Source organism: Biomphalaria glabrata, chromosome 17 (assembly GCF_947242115.1).
Source record: "Biomphalaria glabrata chromosome 17, xgBioGlab47.1, whole genome shotgun sequence".
Classification (NCBI taxonomy): domain Eukaryota; kingdom Metazoa; phylum Mollusca; class Gastropoda; family Planorbidae; genus Biomphalaria; species Biomphalaria glabrata.
The window spans coordinates 10,149,964-10,174,615 of record NC_074727.1 but is presented as its reverse complement, the minus strand read 5'-3'; the positions used below and the strand labels follow the sequence as shown (position 1 = coordinate 10,174,615).

The following is a 24,652-nucleotide window of genomic DNA, read 5'->3' as shown; positions in this document are numbered from 1 at the left end:
GTATAGCCCATCTTTCTTGCCCTTGGTCAAATCTTTTTTTTGTATACTAATGGAGGGTAGAAATATCTGGGAGAGGGTTCTGTGCTGCTTTGGGTGAAGTGGCTTTCAACCCATGACGTAAAGACTGTTGTACAAATATGATTAAATTAGTTTTAAAAAAACACTGGTTGATCAAAAAGTGAATAAATAAATTAATGTAAACACCTTCATACAGATTTAAAAAAAAAGAATACCAACATTTGTTACATAATTTAGTTAAGGCATTGATAACAATCAATAATTATATTTTTAATTAATGAACTGATCAATTAATGAATTACTCATAAAGGTACCGGGTATTACAAAACTGATATTAATTAGTTATTGACCTTCCTTTAGTGTGAGCAAGAACAAAAAATCAATGGACAAAAAAAAATATGCAAATAAAAATAATTGTTTGCGTACTTGAGAACTGTCAAGTAGATCTAGTCCCGGGTACGCTGTTCTGCCTCATCGTGGCACCTGGGTGGAAACGGCTACTTGAGGGGGTAGCTAGGCTAAATGAATGGCGAAACATAACTCCCGTGGGGATGCCCACGGGTAGACGAGAGTCAACCTCTTGCACGGGCGGGGTTGTAAAAAAGTCCCCACGAACACGTCCCACATCCATGCACTGTTCCTCAAAGGGACCGTTACATCAATGGCGGTTCCCACACAGCTAGCTTGGTACAATGAAGGAAAATGACGGTGGCTCCCGGTGCCCTCGGCCATGTGCAGCCAAGCATGCGTCGGGGCCAAAGGCATTGGAAACAGCAATGTTTTACATAGGCATTGACTCGGGTCCCTCTCAAACAGAACTGTGTTCCCACAGGTTTGTTTTTTTTCACTGTTCGGCTGGACGTCCAAACAGGTTTTTTTTCAAACTTAGAGCTCGAAGAGCCTTCGGCTCAGCTCTTAGACATCAACAAGTAGATCTAGTAGTCATTACAAAGTTAGGTCTAACATAAATGGCTTCAAAATGTATGAACTATGACAAAAATATATAAAAGACACTAGATATAATCAATGAGATAAATACCAGGACAACTTTACAATGTCTGACTTTAACTTGGTGTCCTATTCAGATATTCTCTTACTCTTAGAAACAGATGTTTTTACCATTAACTCTTCAAATACAATGTGGATGTTGACATTGATCCACAGAGAGATAGGCCAGAGAGAGACAGACATTATGATGTTGACTAAAGGGACAAAAAAAAAGACAAACATTGGAAACAAGAACAAGGAGAAAACACAAAAATGTTATATTTGAGTATTGCAGGTAGATTTCTGATAGACATTAATATTAAACTAACCAATGTTTAAAAAACAAATGTTACATTTGAGTATTACAGATATATTTCTGATGGACATTAATATTAAACCAACAAAATAAAAAAAATATATTTGAGTATTGCAGATAGATTTCTGATAGACATTAATAATAAACTAACCAAAAATTAAACAAAAATCTGACAAACCAGGGGAGAAAACCCAGAAATTTAACATAGAATTAATATCTTTATTTCTTTATATCTTTTGTTTTTTAAATTTAAAAGAAAAAAACATTTGCTCTAGGGTTAAAAAATATACTATAACAGATGTGAAATATTAGAAGACATAAATAGATGCCATACTAGGTGACTTCTTTAAAGTATTTGATCCATGAAATAATACATACAAAATATAGTTTTTTGGCCAGTACATTATTGGATGAAAAGAAAACAAATACATTGTAATTACTCTATCTTCATAATTGTATTTAGAAGTCCTTAAATTGCAGATGATTGCATGAAAAACAGTTACAATAATACAAATGAAATATTAATTAAACTTCAAGACTAACTGCAGAATTAGAGAGGAGTATCCTAGCAATGGAATAGAGATATCGAAGGATCCTAGCTATCACATACAAAGACAAACGAAGAAATTGGAATCAGGATAACAATGGTAATTGGACCCCACGATGATCTGCTAACTGCTGTTAAGAAACACAAACTGAAATGTTATGGGATGATCTGCTAACTGCTGTTAAGAAACACAAACTGAAATGTTATGGCCATATTACAAAATCCTCAGGATTCGCAAAGACTCTCCTTCAGGGAACAGTGCCAGGTAAAAGAATAAAAGTCAGAGAAATAAAGCGATGGGAAGACAACATAAAGAATGGACAGAACTGTAACTGAAAGAGATTCTGTCAAAGGCAAAAAAAAGAGAGGAATGGAGAAAGATGGTCAACAGATAATGTGTATTGCCCCAATGGACTAATGGATAGGTGAAGGATATTAATTAATATTTCTATACTTCAGTTACAGTAAAAGGAATAAAAAATATTGAAGCCTATCTTTTGTTTTCATCCACAAAGTGTCCAATATAAGAATTCATTTAAGAATTTGTACGTTTCAGACTGAAAAAAATCAAATGCATTATATTTATATGTATATATAAATATGTAGGGGCTGCATAGCCACGGGAAATACTGCATTCCTCATTAATCTTTGGACTCAAATACAAGCCTTATTATATATATTGATGAAACAATAGTTAAGAAAAAAAAATGCATAAAAGTAGTGTATTAAGATTTTAAAAATTTCCTTAGGCTTATTCTAAAACAAACAGTTAGGCTAATTTTGAACATGCAACTTAGGTTAAAATTTAAACGTTAAACTCAGTCCCTCATCTTCTGCTCCCTGAAATAAGCAGCCTGGCCTATTACTATATAAGCCTAAGATGTACAAACTTGTAAAACAAAAAAAAAAATAACAATAATTTATAATTCATTAAATCTAATTTTCAAATTAAAAATAATTTTTAATCAGATTCTCAAAAACAAAGCAAATACTATACAAGAACAAGTATATGTAGTAAAGCTGGGATTCTCAGCCCCTTTTGGAGGGGGGGGGGTCTAATGATCATTTGCCAGGTGTCACCTAAGACCATTGGGAAATTGTATTATTAATATCATTGTTTGAAGGTAGACCCTTTTTTTAAATTGGTAGTTACTTCTTTGTTTTTCTTTTTTGAAATATATAGATCTAATTGTCATTCGAAAATAGATATTGCAGACCATATCTCCTTTGTTGCAGAATAAATTTTTCAACAATCAAAATTACTGTCCATCAAATGCAGTGAAACACAATTGCAGGATCAAACATTTCTAAGGTGAAGATCTAATCACATAGTGAAGCAAATTTAATTAATAATACGCCATCATTTTATAGTCCATGTTATTGAAGGCAATAAATTCATAATGGAACAACCCATGAACATGGACTTCGAACAAAACAACACTAAGAAAAGAAAATTAAGATTTTTTGTTGTATGGTTTTGCTTCAATAGTTCAAGCAGGAATTGAAATATCCTGATGCATCATTTGTAAAGAAGTTCTTTCTGCCAAATGTATGAGGCCAAGAAAATGTTCGAAGACCTTTGCTGATAAGGACATACAGTATTTTATTTTTGTAGGCTGGTGGAGTCAAGAAATCCTGAATTGGTTCACGTGGCAATTATCAGAATATAAAAATACCAACCCTTGAAGCTTTTTATTAGGTGGCTCTCGTAATTGCCAGATCTATGAAACCTCACACCACTACTAAGGATTTATTGTCAGCAGCTAAAAACATTGCTTGAGTTATGATTGGAGCGGAATTCCTTAATAAATTCAGTGCAATTTCTCAATCTAATGACACTTTTTACAGGAGAATAGTTGACATGTTTTCTGATATCATCAATCAGGAAATGATGTCATCTCCTTTTTCAATATTTAGCCTCAAGCTTGATAGATCCAAAGATATTGTAAATTATCTGCACAGATAGTGCTCTAAGTATGCTTGGATGGTCTGAATTTCTATTAGCAACAAAGATACTGCCACAAGCATTATATCAATATTAAACTTCTTAATATGATTTCTCTTCAATACAATTCTGAATCAACTGTTTGCTGTCTTCTGTTCTATTAGACATTTTTTTGTGACTTCCTCTTCTATTTCCAACCACATATCTTTGTGAAACATGTTTTTTCTGCCTGTTAGCTATCAAGTCTAAATACAGAAATAAATTTGATGTTGAAGATGTGTTCTTACAAAGACTGGCCTGAGAATACCTAATCTAGTAAAACAGAAACAAGCTTAACCTTTACACAAACTTTGGTGTGTTTGAAAATACTATCATAAAAATTTTGTAGCAATGTAGGTGGCTGCATCAAAAACTACATTTCTCATGCTTAGCAATACTTTTTAAATAGTCACTTAAGTTTGTAATATGAATAATAGAAAAGTAAATGAATGAGGTCAGAAAAGATACAGTTGTTTTTTTTTTAATTTAAGTGCAAATATATTTAGCATTAAATAAAGCTTTTGGTATGTTCATTTTCTAACAATGGAATAAAAATCCTGGATATCAGATATCAGGATTTTATAACAGCTAAATCACATTTACGAAGGCCTATAAACAAAAAAATTTTTATAGTTCGCAGTGGAGTGGAAAATTGTATTAGGAGGTCGTGGAGCTCAAAAGAATGAAAACCGCTGTATTAAATTATGATTTTAGTGAATTTAGTTCAATTGAAGAATATTAACCCAAAACAGAATATAACAAAAGGTAAACTTTTAAATTAATATCAAAGAATTCACAAAAGCATAACTATATCATCTGCTGTCATGTCTGATGTCCAGCTGTCATTTGCAGTTTCAGCTTTCAAGTCATCCTCACAGTACTGTATTTCAGGAGATTCTTGGACTGAAGCTGGAATACAGAATTATTACTTGATTATAAATAATGACAAATGACTCTTGTAAGGTTGTCACAGTCTCAGTTGACATTGCCTGATTTAATGTTCACGTCATATTAAGAGGTTAAAAGACACCTGGAATTCCTGATGTAGAAAACAGGAAGTAGAATGAATAAAGGACTTTTAGTGCAGTCGAGTGCAGTCAAGTGAGTCAAGTGATATCCTCTGTATGAGGCAGTTATGTATTATCGTAGTAGTAGCGACTTTATTAGTCGAGTTGTAATTTTGAGTTAAGAAGTATCTTTTGGGCAGTTGATGCCAGTGGTCTTTTTGAGACATGTATTTCTAGTAGTTAATCTGTATTATTCTGTACAGTGTTACCCCCTGAGATGAGGACGTGATTTGTAATCTACTCTGGAGGATTTAACGTATTGGATATATTTGATACCGCTGTTATGCGGATAGGATCATTCTTGACTTGTGTAACTAACAAGGAGTGCAGTATTATTATTATTGTTGTCAAATAAACTTTATATTTGTCTGCTGAAACGGACTTAAGTCAATTTGTGGTATCTATGTTTGTCACGTGTCAAGGAAGCATGAACTCAGCATTCGCGACACAGTAGTAGTTACCAGTCCCTCTATAGTCACACTATATCAACGCCATGTCTCCAAACTTTGCATTCTCAAAGGTATCTGATTATAGTTAAAGAAATATTCTAATCCTAAATGTTTCTCACCAAAGTACAAGTAAAAGAAAGAACATATAACACTTTGATAGACATCATCTTAAAGATGGTATTTTCATTTGAAAATATTTTGTGAAAAATTACATGTATGATCTTATATCTTATAGTATAGAGACAGGGTCACTAAGCTCTAACCAGTATATATCAGAAACTATATTAAACTTTTTAACAACGTTTGGATAAAATAACTACAACTAAAGCAATAAAAAAAAAATTAGACAAAGATATTAAGACTAATTATATTTTACTTGTATTCTGGTAAGATATTTGATACTTTGGATTTTTAGCACTTCAGCACAATTTAGGCCACATTGTCCCCATAATCCCTCAAGGATTACTTCCCCTATATTGGTACAGTGCTAAGAGTTACACAACTGAGGTACACAAATATCTATTGACACTGGCTGAAAACAGTTTAGTCAGTAGTGGATGTGAATGTAACAAAAAGGAATAGATAAAATATATATTTTTTAAAATAGTGATTGAAATTAAGTCATATCAGTAAAATTTAAGAAAAATATATTTGAAAAAAAAAATTGTTCCCCTACCAGTAAACAAGTGCGGTGAATGGACAGTTGATTTTACGCCATCAAGTTCTACATAATCTGAGTATGTATTCAGGCTAATGTCATGATCAGCTGTAGTCTTTGAGGTAATACTTTCATTTTGACTTGTTGGAGTTAAACCCTTTAAGATACAATTATCACAAGATATAAAAAATCAGCCAATCATATATTTTAAGCAAAGACTAAAATTTGTAAGGAAATAATAATTTAATTTTACAAAATGTAAATTTAGATTTAATTTAGTTGTAAATGGAATCATGGCATGGCATCAAAGTTTCTTAGAAGACCAAAAATCTGTGGGCACCAGTTAAGGAGAGGCTAGGCAAGTCAACAATGATGAATGTCTGTTGAGAGAGCTTGTCCAATAAGTGGCAGAGAGGACCTAAGTCTAAGTAAGACACTAGTGTAAATAATGTTTCGTGTCAGATGATTATTTTTTGAAACAAAGTCATACTTTTAATTCCATAGCACTCTTGATTCCATATTGTACATTAGAGCATGATTATGTACAATGAGATATTATTAGCAATACCAAGTTTTAGCTCACCTTCAGATTTAATAGTATTATAAATGTTATGTTAAAACGATACATTCATCTTTAGTAACACACCTTATTAAGGTCACTCTGTAATATGTTTATAGTACCCAGGCTATTAAAGTGGATAAAATAAATAGAAAAATCTTACCTGACAAATAGTTGTCAATTGTTCTGGAAATTGGACAGACTTTTTGGTTACAGTCTTACATTCATAATTTTCTGCTCTATCTATGAAATGAGAAAGGAAAGGAAAATATTTTCTTTTATGTCTTGGTCCTATTCAAGCATTCAAAAAGTAAACTAGAAAGGATAAAAACAATTTATTTTTGCTTCCACCTTCCCCTAAAATGCAGATTCTTTAGTTTTGTATGGTCTTACTTAGATCTCAAAAATTTAAATGGCTATTGAATAATCTTGTTCTTCTAGTAACATTTTTTTAATGCCAAAAATTTCTAAAAATATAAATACTACTTAAATAAATGTTTTCTATTAATATTGATGTACCAAAAATGCAGGAAATCGCTCTATTCTCATTCTGGCTGTATTTAGACAAGTAAGAAGCTGGACCTTGTGTGATCTAAAGCAATCCTGCTATAAATATACATTTTGTAAGAATAATGATAGGACTGTCATTATTGATATTTTGTACTTTATAAGTGTCAACATATGATTAAGACATATTAGATAGATATTGATATATTCATCCATCAAGAAAGAAGTCTTTATTGTAATCTAATGTTACCATCATCTTTGTAGTGATCAAATTCTGACTTTTGACCTGGACTGCTAATCAACTGTAACCAAAGCGTGAGAACAAAAAACTACTTTTTATACTTTAGTTATCATGTTCAAATTATATATATAGCATACCTTTAATAATTCCCTTGATGTTTTCAATTTTGTGTGTGCATTCTTCTTCTTCTAAGCTTAGAAAATGAGTTTTTAGATCCTTTAAGGTATAATTCACCACTTTTAAAGGACCGGCCTGGCTGCCTGCTTTTTGTAGGCGGTGATCCTTGCTTGACATCTTCTGTCTTTTCCCACTTGATGGATGATTGGGTGACTTTTCAGGCAAAAGCTGTTGTCCATGAATGCTGGTAGCCTTGTCATAAAAGTTTGTATCTTCAGGTTTCAAAATGCATTTTGAAGTAACTATTTTCTTGGTAGCTAGATTTCGTGTTTTAGACGTGCCTCTACTTTTACACAAACCTTGTCCACTTTGAAATTCAAAATGTGAAACTGGGCATGTCGAAGTCAAAGAACTATGACCATATAAGTGTTCTGCTGTTTGCTTTATTGAGAATGGATAGACCTGTTTACAAGGAATAGATGAACTATTGTGCTTGACATTGGAAACATTTGTGCAACGCTGTAAATCTTCCTTCTTGTTTTCTTCACTCTGAGAAACATGAGGAGACTGTAGTTTGGTATCAGAGTCATATATGACTGTATTCTGAGGGTAGAAATATGCAGAAGTAATAAAAGGACTCTCAGTCTGAACAGAAGCTGAGGGCAGCCTAAAAAAGGTCTGAGACTCCTTGTCAAACTGTAAACCCTGACTTGTCTGGGTGATTTTGGTGCTCACCTCAGGAGAAACCTGGATCATTAAGTCACTTGAAATCTGGAAACTTTGTCCATATTGTTGACCAAAGTCTACTTTAGTGACATTTAATATTCTCTAAAGGTTTGAAAAAAAAAATTAAACAACTTTACATTTGAAAGTAAAAATTATTATTTAGTAATTTATTTACACATATTTTGTCAAGGTTCTGTATAGTTTGAAATAAAAATGAATGAATTAAAAGACTAAAGTGGTAAGCATATTTTAGTTAGTAAAGTTCCAGAGAAACTACAAGAGTAAATAAAATGGTGTATAGAAAGTCATGTATGCCCTGAGCATTGGAATGAAAGTAAGGTTTAAATGTATCCAAATGATTTGAACTAATCCTGATGTACTTTGTAGTGAATCTTATTCATTCTTATCTGTGACAATGGAGGTATCATATGGCCAGTCCTTTGAGGTGAACTGCCAGGTGCTTTCAAATCTCCCACCACCAGTAATGATGGATGCCATATTGAAACTAAAGAACAGGACTCTGTTGAGAGAAGTGCTCTGTGGTCAAAGGGACAGCACTCTGATTACCAGTTTACCAGTCCAATGATTGTGTGGTAAGAAAAGAAAAAGGCTTATTCCTTATAGCTACCACACATTCAGAACACAAATAGAATGGAAAAATCACCTCTAAGAATTTGGATTAGGACACTATGCTTAAATCCAATTCTAGAAACCAACTGATATTTTACTAAACACATGTTTTTTAAAATTATGAGGTAAAATTTCAATATTATGGTTCAATAAAAGGTCACTGTCACTTTTAAAGAAAAAAAAAAGTTGTAGACTGTATCAAGTTTTTTGTCTGTTTGTTATTAAGTAAAGAATATTACAGTAGCAGAATAAATATATTAGAGAAAGAAAAATTATTTCTATAGTAAATAACATATATACATATTTAAAAAAACAAATAAAAAAGCTTATGTTGAATGAAGCGAGCACACCATTCAATCACTGCCATCTTTCAATATGGCAAGTTTTATCTTCTCTTTTTCTATATAAAATACAAATTAATTAATTACCACTATGAACTAGTTAAAATAATGTTTGTAATAATAAACTACCGTGTGAGCTTGTTTTACAGACATGAAAGACTAGTGCAAACCTACTTGAGCATTACAAAGCAGTTCACTCAATTCCTCAACTTTACATGTGGAGTTGTAATTAGATTCTTCCAGTAAAAGTTTCTCTTTCTCTATTAAAGTTATTTGATCAGTCAGAGCAGAAAGTGTATTTTGCAGCTTCAACTCCTAGAAACAATAGAAAATCAATTATTAATAGGCTACTATTTTCTAACAAACTTTTTTAAAAAGTCTCTAAATAAATATAAAATATGAGCGAAAGAGAGAAAGAGAGAGAGAGAGAGAGAATAAAAGAAAAAACAAACAAACAAAGCAAGCAAAGTATACATACATTATAAAAAAAAAGAATTAGGAAAAAAAACCCATATGACTTTGAGTACTGGATGTCATACAAGGAATGGATTTCAGCAGAAATGCTTCTGAAGATCGAGGAAAAAAAGACAGAAAGCAGGCGTGAATATAAAAAAAAGACCAGCAAAAGTACAAAAAGAATATACAAAAGCCAACAGAAACGTTAAGCATAGAGTCAGAACAGACAGACGGAACTACTTAAAAGCATTTTCATCAGAAGCAGAAGAAGCCACCCTAACAGCAATAAAGACCTGTAGTCTATTATCAAAAAGATTTCAAGAAAATTTGCCAAGCCAGAGAAACCAGTACATAGCAAGAATGAAGAATTGATATCAGATGAAGAAAGACAGAAGAAGTGGTGGGTGAAGCATTCCCAGTCAATTCTGAACAGACCAACTCAAAAGCAAGACACAGCCTATCAAGTGCAGTGCACCCACTAAGGATGAGATCCGCAACGCAATGAAGCAGTTGAAAAAAAAGCAAATCAGCATGACAAAATAGCATCACAGTTGAAGTGCTACAGGTTGACATTGATAGTGCTACCATCTCTTCCGCTCCAACTACCGAGGGATAACTCTGTTATTATGCTACCTACTATGCTGTAGGTCATTATCTCCGTGACCAACGAGCAGAAAGGAGAGATCAAGCATACATCAAATTACAATGCTAAGCATCAATCAGTTGCAAGAATATCAAATCTAAAAAGAAAGAGTTTATATCCAGATGATAAGATGGGCTTCTAGTTATTACCAGAGTCTAATTCTTACAAATTCTGGGAAGTTAGTGAATAGATGTAGATCTAGAATCTAGTAAGGAATACACTGATGACGAATTTCAAGCTTGAGCCAAAACAAAACAGAAGAAAATTTTTAATTAATTTCACACGGTTGTGTCTCAGACGAATACGATTAGACAAAACACACGATTAGACGAAACACTTCCTTCTAAAAACATTCGCATATTAACTTCATGCACTTCATAAGTCACAGGGACATAAAAAAATCGATTGTTTATAGACACGCGAACTCAGCGTTTCTCAAACTGTGGGCGTGCTCCCTTTAGGGAAGTTGGGGATGCCGGTTCATTTATTTTTCATGGGATAAAAAGTTTTTTTTTTATAGTGGTTATAAATCCATGTTTATTTTACAAAGTAAAATGATATTATTACCGACGTTTAAAAAAATGTTCTAGGTAGAACCTTTTATAATGTATACCAATATTGAGTAAAAACTTTATGAAGATATTTCAGAGTCTTCGCTAACGCTATTCTTTTCTGTAAGTTTCGTTTCTTTTTCATTGCATTCTGAAAACCCTCTCGGAACTCACTGTGGGACGACACCTGCGTGATGAGGAGGGCGCGAACAATTTCCTTTTTCGTTTAGGGAGCGTCAGTGGTAAAAGTTATAGCAACAGTCTAGTAGTTTACCCTTTCTTTCCACAGTTGTTCTTCACCTGTGAACTTCTTCGCCTCGATGTTCAGCTTGGATTGAAGACTTCTAAGTTCTATAGTTAACTTTGTATTCTGGCCTCTCAGCTCACTACACCGTGCAGACACTTTACTAACTTCAGCTCTTCTGAGCTCAGCATTAGCCCAATGTTTCTCCACAAGATCATGAGATTTATCCATGCTATCCAGTGCTTCCTGTAATACCCAGATTTTTAGTAGAGAAAGTTTCTGTATAGTTAACAGGTAATTAATGTGTACTTTTGGTGCATCCTCTCTAGCACCACTGAAAGAAAGAAAAATGTATTTCCATCTATTTACATGTACATTTACTTGTCTTATAAAAGGAGCATCTCTAATGCAATATAGAAGTATGCATACGATGTACAATGTTCAAGAAAGTTTTGTTTCATTATTGGGTTGGTAGGCCGATATTAATCGCATTAAACAAATTTACAAATGTTAGACTCGTGAAGTACTTTGGATATGAAAAGAGTCTATGAACATTAATAACAAGTCAGAAATGAAAACATATATAACATAGAAAACATATTGGACTTATGTAAGAATCAACAAATCATTATATCTTGACAATTAGACCTACCATCTCAATCAACAGCTAACCACTAGTAAGTTATAAGAAATATTTAGGACACGGGCGCTTCAGATAAAAGAAAAAAAAATTAAAGAAATAAACTTCATTTTTACATTCTCACACTTTGAGACTCGGTACACACTGCATTGTTACCAGAGTTGGCTTATGGCGATGTTAAAGGTCAACGTAAAAATGTCAAGGGCGCTAAATTAAACTTCACTTTAGCCAACTAAATAAAAAAGAAATGAGCTATACCGGTCATTGTGACAATATCTCAATGCTTGCCAGTTGATCCTCGTTTCAATTTCTTTCCTAAGCCTACTTGGTTACCTTTATTTTATAAGTTTGAAGCCATAGAGGGAATCCTACTGAACCCATTTATTTTGTGTTTCAAACAGAAGTGCTTCGTAGATTAGATACTGCAGTGATAAAAGGTAAAACACACTAAGTAAATACCATCTCAACACTTCTTGTATTTCGTACACCGGATACACCAAAACGTTGGCTATTGATATGTCCGCCATGTAGGGAAATCTCCAATAGTTCGAAGCCATGATGACTGTATCGATATTGGGGGCAAACATAATGACTGTATCGATATTGAGGGCAAAGTCTGTAGTACAGGTTTCGAGTCAGTGACCACGGCAATCTGTGTTGCCCTCACATGTCGCTCGCCGAGTCGAGAGTCAATGACTTTTGAGGCTTCACAGATTGCCATTTCCTCCGCATCGAAACTGCAAAAAGTTCTGGCATTGACCAATAACTTTTGCTTGTGTCGTGTATGATTAACATATTCAACACAATAACGTTTCTTGACCTAGAAGCAGCGAGCCACGCAGAGAGTGGATCAAACTTGTAATTGTAGTAAATAAAATGCAACAAAATGACTAATTCATGTGTACAAAACGTGACTGTACGCCGGTACAATAAATAAAAATAGGGAGATCAAGCTGCAGACTACATACTTAACTAAATATGGTTTTGTATGTTGCTAGTGGATTCGCCATGTATTATAAACGTCGACCTAATGCACTAAAAAAAATGAAACATCTTTAAGAGTAAAGGTAAAGGTGTAGATTAACCGACACACACGCAATACTTGATCCTTCCGCGTAATGAGAACAAAGGCTGAATGGAGGAACATTGATCCGTGTTCGATCCTTTATCGACAGAAAACTAACTGTTCAGACTACGTGTTCACATCGTAAAAGAGCAAAGAAAGAACTTGGTTATTCTAGCAATCAAAGTTTCAATTATCTACCTTTGTTCTCTTGGAGCGTTTGGCGAGGTCTTCCATTAGTTCAGATATCTGACGTTCAAGCTACATGTAAATTAAAAAAAAAATTTTTGTAGTTGGAAGCTGGGTAGGCCCATACATTTTAAATAAATATTTGCTATTATCAAAAGAGAAAGCTATGCAACACATTATGTAAGCTATAATTAATCTAAACATTTCTTTTTTTTACAACTGAACTCACAATCTAATTGAAAAGAATCATTATGGCAATCTCTTGAAAATAGTAACATTTTAAACCGATCTCTTGCTTATACGTAATTGTCTAATAAAAAGTCCTAAACTAACCAAACAAAATTAAACAAAGAAAAACAAAAATGAGAATAAAAATAAAATAAAACATCAAGCGCAAGGCTGACAAAGATAATAATAATAATAATAATAATAATAATACAAGAACCTGAAACACAATTTGGACTAACACTTTCAACGCGCAGATTCAAAGTTTTAATTTCTCTTTCTTTGGAGTCCAGAATGTCTTGTTTTGGGTCTACTTTGACTTTGACATTCACCTGAAGTAAATCCTGACGAAGCGCCAAGATTTCTTGTGTTTTTACTTTCACTATACAATCTAGATGTCGAGCTATTTGACGTAATTCACTATTGTCTTCGATAGCTTGCTCAACTAGAAATTAATGAAGGTACAATTAAATGAAGAACACAAAACTACAAGCATGAACTTAATCGTTCGTTTTTCTTTATTGCTCGTATTAGATTATTTATGCGATTGACCTATTGCTTCCATATCAAAGCAATGGGTGAGATCTAGATCAAGGCATTTCATATAAAAACTACTTCTTCCCTAGTGCCATTATAGCATGAAATGGGTTGCCTGAATCAGCCAGGAAACACGCACGACTAGATTTATACATGTATACGAGTAAAACATAACTGCTCGTGACGAAACGTCACTTTTTTATAAGATAAGATAAGAAACTACTTTGTTAAAATCTCCATTCTTATGAATGCTATTGGGAATAGATGCAGTCCTTTAACCTAAAGGTCATTTCGTAACATTAATGGGCTAGTCAAAACTTGTTGGTCCGTTCACATCAAATCTAGAAAGCATCTAGTCATTTCACATCAAAACTAATGGACGATGTTCCTGTCTATATTTAAACTACTAGGCAAAAATCCAGCTCTTTCTACTGTTTCCATAAAGCATGCTTTCTTTTTTTATAAGCTTGAATAAAGCTGATCTGACTTTATCTTTTGTTCAGTCTGACTCTCAATACATAAATTCCCAATAAAGCTTGCAAAATGTAATATTTATGTTTTTATGATTATCAACGCTTTTTATCAATGTAAATGTAAATCAGCGACGATCTATTTCGAACAGAGCAACACACACACAAATCGGGAGGACAACGACAAATCAATTGATAATTGTTTGTGTGTAAGAGAGAGAGAGAGAGAGAGACAGAGAGAGAGAGACAGAGAGAGACAGACAGAGAGAGAGGTGGGAAGGTCGGTGGCAGACTATTGTATCACAATGACTGGAGCACTAGATCTTGTGCATTGTAATTAACATGGAGGCCCGGTAAACCAACTCGAGGTAAACACAGTGTTAACCCATTACTTGATCTCGGACCTCTGCACTAGGCGGCATACTATTGACAGAAACATAAAGGGACCTACAAAATCAATGCAATCCGTTTCATTAACTAAATATCATGTAGTTTAAAGACTGTGTATAAAAGACATTAGAAGGTTAAGTCAGCCTACTTCTAAAACTAATAGAGTTGGCCGCTTTCAATGAGGACATTGATTTCTTGAAAACATTCAACAGGCACACACCTTCAAGCAGTAACGATAATTAGTAGGAGTTGCGGCAAAAAGCGATTTCACCATATTGAAAGTAAGGAAATCTTTTTTTAAATTTTTATTTGCAGTTATTATTTGATAATTTTTATATATAGTTTATTCAATTAACATGTACCAAACATCATTTTAGATTTTTTTTTTAGAGCTAACATAGGCCCATTATTATTATTTGTGTGTGTGTGTGTGTGTGTAGACTATTTGAGTTATGCAGGTGTGCAAAGTCAACGTCTGCATTTGAAATCTGTTTCCTACAGGTTAGAACGATGATACAACAGTTATTGCCTCACGATTATTAGCTCTATTATTTGAACCATCTTATAATTTAACACGTTGGACAGAAAAGGCACAAAAATGGCTGCCCGTATAGAGTAATGTAGAATAAATAAAACGATTTTAACAACCTTTGACCCGATAAAACCACTTTAAGACATTTGAGACATAAAAAATATAAATAATAATAATAATAATATAATAGAAAGAGGGTAACCCTTTCTCGTCTTTTACCCCCTGATGATATGATACTTGATCTTAAAGTGCTATTTAGAATATTAAACTAAGGTATTTAGGAACTAAGTAAACACAACGAACGAGATTCTTCAAGTATTTCCCCCCTCTAGTTGTTCAACATTGTATAGATCTAGATCAAAGCCGCTACGTTGTCATGAGGGAGTCCCAACACGTTATTTACATTACTCGAACAAATATTTACTTTTGAGAATTCAAGATAAGAGTGTCAAAATTTGAATATATGTATATATATATATATATATATATATATATATATATATATATATATAGAGAGAGAGAGAGAGAGAGAGAGAGAGGGAGAACAAACTGTATTAATAAAATTTCTCTAAATCAACACCAATAACAGTAAACTCAGGTGTACCTCAAGGAACAGTCTAAGGTCTACTATTTGTAATTTACATATATGATCTTCCAAATTGCATTAGTTCAGGAACAAAAGTCAGATTATTTGCAGACGATTGCATAATATATAGAACAATAAAAACAACACAAGATACAGAGAGAAATTTTACAAAGAGAATAATTTAGATGAATTACAGAAATTGGAATTAAATTGGAACATGTCTTTCCACCCAAAAGAAATGTCAGTTATTAAGAGTAACAAATAAACTAAAACAAATTAATTCCAATTATCTTATTCATGGTAAACCAGTAACACAGACTAAAAACGCAAAATACCTAGGTGTTATAATAAATGAAAAACTGTCATGGAATCCCCATATTGACGAAACTATAAAAAAAAATCCAACAAAGCATTAGGGTTTATTAAAAGAAATTTCTATACATCAAGTAAGAACAGAAAACTAACATGTTATTTAACCTTGGTTACGCCAATAATAGAATATGCATCCTCTGTTTGGGACCCCTCAACTCAAGAAAATATTAAGAAACTGGAACAGACACAAAATAGAGCAGTGAGATTCATAACAAACGAATATTCACATTTGACTAGAGTAACACCTTTAGTATAATTACTAAATTTAGAAAGCCTTCAGGATACAAGATTTAAATGTAAAGTAGCAACTATACATAAAATTCTAAACCATAACCTTCAAATACAAAAACAAAATTTAATAAAATACTCTGAAAGACACAAAGATAAATGTACATTCCCTCATCCCATATGCTAGGACAAATTTGTACAAATGCTCGTTTTTCCCTACCAATATTAAAGCATGGAATGGGTTGCCTGAGCTATCCAGGAAAACCAGTGACTTGGACGTAATCATCTTCTTTTTTGAAGTAACGTCGGTATCATATATATATATATATATATATATATACATACAAGACAAGTGTGAGTGGTGTGTTTAATTGAGTATATTGAAATAAAAATGAAATCTGTGACATACACTGTATAAACACCTAATGTATAATAGATGTATTTTCGTTGGGAAATACAGCTGCTTAAATTGACCTCAAAACGTAATTGTAGACGCAATCAAGCATTACAAAAGTATCAGGTGCTCTGTCTACAGTCATGTATTACATAAGTATTGCTCTGTCTACAGTCACGTATTAGATAAGTATCAGGTGCTCTGTCTACAGTCATGTATTACATAAGTATCAGGTGCTCTATCTACAGTTATGTATTAGATAAATATCAGGTGCTCTGTCTACAGTCATGTATTACATAAGTATCAGGTGCTCTGTAACAGTCATGTATTACATAAGTATTGCTCTGTCTACAGTCATGTATTACATAAGTATCAGGGGTGCTCTGTCTACAGTCATGTATTACATAAGTATCAGGCGCTATGCCTACAGTTATGTATTACATAAGTATTGCTCTGTCTACAGTCATGTATTACATAAGTATTAGGTGCTCTGTCTACAGTCATGTATTACAAACGTATCAGGTGCTCTGCCTACAGTCATGTATTACATAAGTATCAGGTGCTCTGTCTACAGTCATGTATTACATAAGTATCAGGTGCTTTGCCTACAGTCATGTATTGTATTACATAAGTATCAGGGGTGCTCTGTCTACAGTCATGTATTACAAAAGTATCAGGTGCTCTGTCTACAGTCATGTATTACAAAAGTATCAGGTGCTCTGTCTACAGTCATGTATTACAAAAGTATCAGGTGCTCTGTCTACAGTCATGTATTACAAAAGTATCAGGTGCTCTGTCTACAGTCATGTATTACAAAAGTATCAGGTGCTCTGTCTACAGTCATGTATTACAAAAGTATCAGGTGCTCTGTCTACTGTCACGTATTACATAAGTATCAGGTGCTTTGCCTACAGTCATGTATTACATAAGTATCAGGTGCTTTGCCTACAGTCATGTATTGTATTACTTAAGTATCAGGGGTGCTCTGTCTACAGTGAATCTAGGCAATGAAACCCATCTTTTAGCAATAGTGGTTCACTTGTGAGTATACATAGGTTAAAAAGTATCCTGCTCTAAAATGCATATGAAATGAGAACATACTTATAACCACAGAACTCTAGAACAGCGTATGTATTCGATTTCAGCCTAGCATTCTGGGAAACAAGTCATAAACCAAAAAGGTTTGGAGCACGCCAAATCATTCAGTTGTCTCTACTTACTCAAAGAAGATTGTGTTGAATGGATACATTAGCATCTAGCTAGCTGCAAGACATGCTCAATACAGAGTTTGAAAAGAAAACAGAACCACGAGACGTTCAATGGTAAATTAGTGTTTGCTAGCATTATATGTAGTGATAAATTAGATCTAACTAATGCTATGTTCTTGCATGTTGTTCCAATAACATACATAATCTAACAAGCAAAACAAAGAATGTTGAAAGTAATCATGTTTGCTATTCTAAACAAAAGGATTACGAGGCCTGATTCTATGAATAATGAATTATGCAAACACTGACTTTTCAATTGCTATCTATACTGGGTAAGAAATAGAATAAACAAAGTATAATAGTGAGGATAAAAAAACGTGCAATGTAGACAACCGCTTTGGTTATAATGAGAGCTCTAGACACTGATCAGCTACAGAACCATTACAGGAGTGTTATTGACTGTCTTTGTCGAGTGACACTCGATCACTAGTTTAAAAAAAAGGCTCTTTTAATAGGTCACTGAACAATGAAACACACCCATAAGAGTCAAGTTTGTTCTAGTGTTTGAATAAAGAATACCGTGGTCTGAAGTGTTTATAGTTCAAACATTTCACTTCTATATAAAAAGGTAAATGGAACATATATAGTGAATGGAGTCCAGAGTTATTTCTCATAGATTGACATCTTCTCCTCTGCATGGATGCGAAACAAAAAACCAACGGAAATGAGCCCAAAGCTAATGGACTGGCTTTTTATGTTAGTTAGGACTGTTTTGAGAAGTTAAAGATACAATCAGGAGGAATAAGAGGACAGTAAGTAGCTCGTAGTATTGCTACAACTTTGAAAGTAGTATTATAAACAATAGCCTCTCTCTGTGCCCATACATTGTGACATATAAGACTTAAAGGTTTAGATCACTTCCAACTAACAGAAAAAGACAAAACCATATTTCAATAGTAAACTACTTTGTAAAACAAAAATTATTAAAAGCTTGGAATGTTTAAAAAAAATCGTACTTTTTGGTCAAAAGATATTATTTTTATTTTAAGAGTAGAATACAGTATAGTTGTAGATAAAGACTTACTATTTGTTCTATCAAAGAAGAAAGGCATTACTAAGAAAATGTTGAACCATGCTTATATGTGTTACAGCAAGTAAGCTACAACACTGGACAATAGGTATAATATACTATGAACAACACTTAACACTAGCCGACAACTACAAACATGTCGATACAGCATTATCAATCAACAATCGATTATTTCCGATAATTACCGCTAAGGCTAATCGTCTCCGAGAATGGCTTTCGCCAACGATAAAACGATCAAGCATTTGAAAGAGGGGTGAAGGGTGGCGGCGACGTCCATGCAAGAAAACATTGTTTATTTCTATGAGACTCATGATTACAGAACTTATGTGATCTACAGAAATAATAAGACTGGGTGGTCAGGACAATAAACCATGTAGATTAGTTCTATCTAAACTTGTTTCTTTTAGACTAGGGGTCAACGGTGACACTGGCATTTCTTTGATATTTCTTTGAGAATGGATCGATTAACTAAAGCAAAATAAAAATATTTGTGACACAAAATGACTGTTCTTTTCGTCGTCCCAATAAGTATATCTTTAAAACGGTACACATCATTTACCATCAGTGAAATAATTACAAAATTGTTTCATTCATTGCTGCATCATAAACTAAAATAGTAAAGTGTCTGTACAAAGGAATGAAATACATCATGATATATATCAGAGACAGTAATACAAATGAATGAAATACATCATGATATATATCAGAGACAGTAATACAAATGAATGAAATACATCATGATATATATCAGAGACAGGAATACAAATGAATGAAATACATCATGGTATATATCAGAGACAGTAATACAAATGAATGAAATACATCATGACATATATCAGAGACAGTAATACAAATGAATGAAATACATCATGATATACATCAGAGACAGGAATACAGATGAATGAAATACATCATGATATACATCAGAGACAGGAATACAGATGAATGAAATACATCATGATATACATCAGAGACAGGAATACAGATGAATGAAATACATCATGATATACATCAGAGACAGGAATACAGATGAATGAAATACATCATGATATACATCAGAGACAGGAATACAGATGAATGAAATACATCATGATATACATCAGAGACAGGAATACAGATGAATGAAATACATCATGATATACATCAGAGACAGGAATACAGATGAATGAAATACATCATGATATACATCAGAGACAGGAATACAGATGAATGAAATACATCATGATATACATCAGAGACAGGAATACAGATGAATGAAATACATCATGATATACATCAGAGACAGGAATACAGATGAATGAAATACATCATGATATACATCAGAGACAGGAATACAGATGAATGAAATACATCATGATATACATCAGAGACAGGAATACAGATGAATGAAATACATCATGATATACATCAGAGACAGGAATACAGATGAATGAAATACATCATGATATACATCAGAGACAGGAATACAGATGAATGAAATACATCATGATATACATCAGAGACAGGAATACAAATAAAATTAGAAAACAAAATGTAAGTCCTAATTGTAATGTGGGAAATCCAAAATGAATGCAAAGATATTAAAAACACAAGAAGAAGTAAAGCCAATAACAAGTTCTTTCAATAACGCGAGCTAATATTAGTTTATAAAAGCAAAAAATAAACTAGATGTCGATTACAGAAAATAGATGCCACAACAATTTGTTAATAAATGTTAATTAAACCGACTAAAGAATGCACGTTTATTTGTTCTATGACAAACATACACTGTTTTGTAAGTTATTATAACTTTTCATTACACAAAGAGTCGGCAAGAAACTTGCATTTTTTTTAACACAGAAATTTTGTTTCCACTAACGTTCGTTTAAAAAATGTTTACACATTATTTTATTCCAGATCTTCGATTCCAAGTAAAGAACACCCACCGAAGCTTTCATGGAACATGCTATTTGTATACAACTTGATCAAGCCAGTCTGTGTGGCTAGCACCAAACAAATATCATGAAATGACAGACACGAGAGAAAGAAATAAGAACTCCCTAACATTAAAATAGTTATGACTGCGGGAGATTCATCTGGTCAAAACAGAATGTATGAAGAAATATCCACAAAGACTACGACCTCTCTTCAGTTCGGTAAGACTAAGGAATCCCGTTCTGAAAACCAAGAGGAGCATTCCGACAAAGAAAGACGTTCGACAAGTCCAGATGTCCAAGCTAACATGAATGACGACCATATGTTTGATATTTACCTTGAAGACAAGACACGTGGGAGCTTGGAAGGTGAAGACTCTAGTTTTGTTAGCACCGATCAAGAAGAAGACGATGAAGAAGGAGAAGATGGTAAAACTGTCAACACTGACACCTCTGGCACTACTGTCCAAAGAGAAGACACAGATCTGTCCAATGAAATGTTCCCTCAGCTTTCTATTGATGATGTCCTTCAGAAACTGAACGATGTGCAAGTCACGGAAGAATCAGAGTTCTTAGAAGACATACAAAACACGGACTCAGAGGATTTAGAAAAGCTGCAATATCTGAACAGATCTAATCTTGTGGTAAGACGACTTCTCGCCAACAACAGATTAACGGCTAGAGAAGTCAAGAACACGACCATCGATCCGGATATCAAGTCCGTAGTCAGTGAATTTCTAAAAACAAATGTAGTAGGAAACTTTATTATATCCAGGTAACTACAATGTAATGTTGCTTTGAATGTAGTGTATCAAAATTGAAAAGGTGTGTGTGTGGGGGGGGGTACTTTAAATATTTTAGAATATTCATGTTTTACACAAATTTGCTTTTATTCGTATACTTTTAGGGTACTTCGAGAGAACTATGCTACATTCTACAGTTGGCTGTCAACTCACTTACAGTGTGAGCGTAACTCATGGGCAGTTCGACTGAAACAAACATTAGAACAATACGAGTCATTGAGAAGAGACAATATAGTAAACCAAGACATCATCATGGACTCGGCACACAAAGTTGATCGAATGGTGCGTTTCTGTTGCCAGTCCAAGGTGTGCGATTTCAAACTTAAAAACGCAGACGAAGACTCTCCAGTCTACAGCACATTTCCTTCTCTTCAACCTTTGCCAGATGTAACGAAAAAGAATGTATTTAGCAAAAAAGCCAATGGAATAGTGTCACAGACTTCATTAGTTCAACAAAACAAAAAGTCAATTGTTGGATCAAGTTTAGAAGCTAGTAGCACAATGAACAGTAGATCTGTTGGGAATCATGGCCAAACTAGTTTTCATTTGACAACGTTTAATTCCAGTGACAGTAGTTGTACTTCCGAAAATAGTAATTGTGCAAACAATTTAGTAAACAGCCAGAAAAAGGTAGACATGCATTTAAACATTTCAGGTCAACAAAAAGAAAGCAAAAAATATGAACACTTGAAAAGCACACCATATTCTCCATTAGATAATGAAATCAATGGTGGTACATCACAACAGCCTATGTTTGAGGATGAAGACACTAAGGACTGGAAAGAGATTCTTTGTAGCAGCATTCAACAGTTGGGGCAAATATGCGAAAGTTTTGTATCCGAGAGACAAGAATGTTTCACTTATTTAGGCGCTAAAACAAAAACAAGTTTAAATGATGCTATGTCCGCATTTGTGATGAAGCGACACACTAGCGGACAGAGCAAAAAGAGAGAGATAGAACAAAGGCTTTGCGTCTTAGAGAAGGAAAACAAAGCCCTTATAGAAGAAATGACAACATTACAGAGCACGCTGCGAGACAAACAAAAAGACGCTCTAAATCTCCAGACACAGCTGGACAGGTTAGAAGACATGCTAAGTAGTGCTACTTGTGCTAAACTCAATAAATGTGTCGGAACAGACAACACAGAACAACCAGTCAACAATGGAATTAGTAAGCAGATTGAAAAAGTCAACCAAACGCCTTATAGGTATAAAATGATTTTAAGAAACAGCCCTACACAAAAGGGATATAAAGAAAAGGGCATTTTAAACAACGGAAGAAAAGAATCGAGAGATGTTGAGCACACAAATACTCACGCATTGACTACACCCACGAGTTTTACTGAGACGCCATCCAGTGAAGATAACTCGAATAATAGACACATCAAGTATGTTAGAGAAAAGTCAATTATAGAGATATCGGAAGAGAAACTCAACGTTCTAAAGCAAAGGGCACAAAAACTAGAACATTCTCTGCACGACGCTATCACTAGCATGACTCTGATACACAAAGAACAATCGGATTGCGACACTTCGTCAGGCAGTGTATTAAATGTTACAGGCTTCAATAGCAACCGAAACAATGCAAATAAACCATTGGCAAAATCACAACATAAGAAAGGCGCAGCACCGAGACTTGCTGTGATAAGGCGGCCAGCGTCACAAGGGAGGAGTCAGTCTGAAACTCTTCTAGTATCTGAGCCCACCAGTTTTCTCACGGGAAGATCACTTGCCTTAACTTCACAAAACACGGACAGATCACTGGCCCAGTCTTGTCTTACGGTGATGGTAGACAAGAATAAGTCCGATATACAGACCAAAAAAGACTACGAGCATTACATTGCTGCCAAGTCTAACAGTGAGCACAGCACGAGCAAAGCTGCAAAGGTCAAAGTGATATCACGACACAGAGCTGCTGGGAACGCCATGGTTTCCAAATGTCTGAGGTGTCAGAAACTGTTTTATGCCATGGACAACCACAAACTGGCTTGCTTCTATCACACCAAAGAAAAGGAACGCATAGAGCACTATGACCAGACAGGGAAACTACTGAGAGTGACTCAAGCCTGGATGTGTTGTCATCAGCCTCAAGAGATTGAAGGCTGTTGTTACGGTCAACATATTTGACGATATTGAAGACACAAAACTTTGTATTTATTTCATTATAAATATTATATTTTTGCTATCTAGATCTAAATGGTATTAAATTTTATATTATCGTATATAAAATATATTGGACATGCTAAATTATTCATAGCAGTATCGAGTTAATAATTTTTTTAGTTTTACTAATAAACTGCACATCAGAAGTATAATGTTCAACTGGGTTATAAATATATTTTACGAAATATTTGTTTCTTCATCATATATTATTTATGGCAAAAAAAATGCATTAAAATACGGTGCCCTCTAATGTATTAAAAAACAACAACAAAATACATCCTATCCAGTTTAAAAGGTTAATTCATGAGACTATTATTGGAGTAATGCCTACTCAGTCATTTGATAGATGCTCCGTCAGCCGTGACAATATTGGCAGTTGGCTGATGAAAAAGTGAATAATGTGGAGGGTAGTTTTTATGAATAGGAATTGATCGATAGTGGTGGTTAGTTCAATGTTACTTATTAAGAGAAAACGTTGGATTGATACACAGTGGGAAATGTTGGATGCAGGTGTCATGGGAATTTAGTAGATCTACATTAACACAAATGAATACTAAAATTACTGGTAAGTACATTTTCTTTTTAAGTAGCATGTACAATGGCATAAAGAGCTATCTAATATTAAAATATTGTAGTCAGTGTGAACTTTTATTAAGTATTCAAATACTATTTTTTTAAATGTGCAACTTTATTTGGATGTATAATGCAACTAAATAGAGATAAATCTAAGGATGTTTATGTCTGTATCAAGGGATGTACATGAATTATAAACAGCATTTATTCTTTAACAGCATTTATTCTTTATCTT

General features: G+C 33.7%; 2 protein-coding genes across 5 annotated transcripts in view; one reads left to right on the top strand and one right to left on the bottom strand.

Moving 5' to 3' along the window:
- Positions 1 to 2,036: 2,036 nt before the first annotated feature.
- The window catches only part of LOC106063647 (golgin subfamily A member 4-like), a 92,905-nt gene continuing 70,289 nt past the window's right edge, over positions 2,037 to 24,652 (bottom strand). For 2 of the 3 annotated variants that reach the window (XM_056015000.1, XM_056015001.1), the window contains exons 6-13: positions 13,401 to 13,603; positions 12,946 to 13,005; positions 11,072 to 11,287; positions 9,322 to 9,462; positions 7,471 to 8,278; positions 6,749 to 6,828; positions 6,045 to 6,183; positions 2,037 to 4,761 (exon numbers count right to left, since the gene is read on the bottom strand). In XM_056015000.1, coding sequence (XP_055870975.1) covers positions 4,646 to 4,761; positions 6,045 to 6,183; positions 6,749 to 6,828; positions 7,471 to 8,278; positions 9,322 to 9,462; positions 11,072 to 11,287; positions 12,946 to 13,005; positions 13,401 to 13,603 — 1,763 coding nt within the window. In that variant the 3' untranslated portion in view covers positions 2,037 to 4,645. The remainder of the gene's footprint in view (positions 4,762 to 6,044; positions 6,184 to 6,748; positions 6,829 to 7,470; positions 8,279 to 9,321; positions 9,463 to 11,071; positions 11,288 to 12,945; positions 13,006 to 13,400; positions 13,604 to 24,652) is intronic. The other variant, XM_056015002.1, reaches the window with a different exon arrangement.
- LOC106063644 (uncharacterized) lies at positions 14,516 to 23,982 on the top strand. 2 transcript variants are annotated; one of them, XM_013222066.2, is made up of 4 exons: positions 14,516 to 14,836; positions 17,813 to 17,989; positions 20,862 to 21,653; positions 21,786 to 23,982. In XM_013222066.2, exons 3-4 carry the CDS (start codon positions 21,022 to 21,024, stop codon positions 23,806 to 23,808), a joined length of 2,655 nt encoding a protein of 884 aa, XP_013077520.2. In that variant the 5' UTR covers positions 14,516 to 14,836; positions 17,813 to 17,989; positions 20,862 to 21,021; the 3' UTR covers positions 23,809 to 23,982. The 2 variants fall into 2 exon arrangements, with proteins under 2 accessions (XP_013077520.2, XP_013077521.2); XM_013222067.2 differs by lacking the exon at positions 17,813 to 17,989.

Bases quoted from the DNA above. Each gene is read 5' to 3' on its own strand.
- LOC106063644 (XM_013222067.2), top strand. From the start codon at position 21,022: ATGACTGCGGGAGATTCATCTGGTCAAAACAGAATGTATGAAGAAATA. The intron at 21,654-21,785 runs GTAACTACAATG...GTATACTTTTAG, and splicing joins GGAAACTTTATTATATCCAG to GGTACTTCGAGAGAACTATG.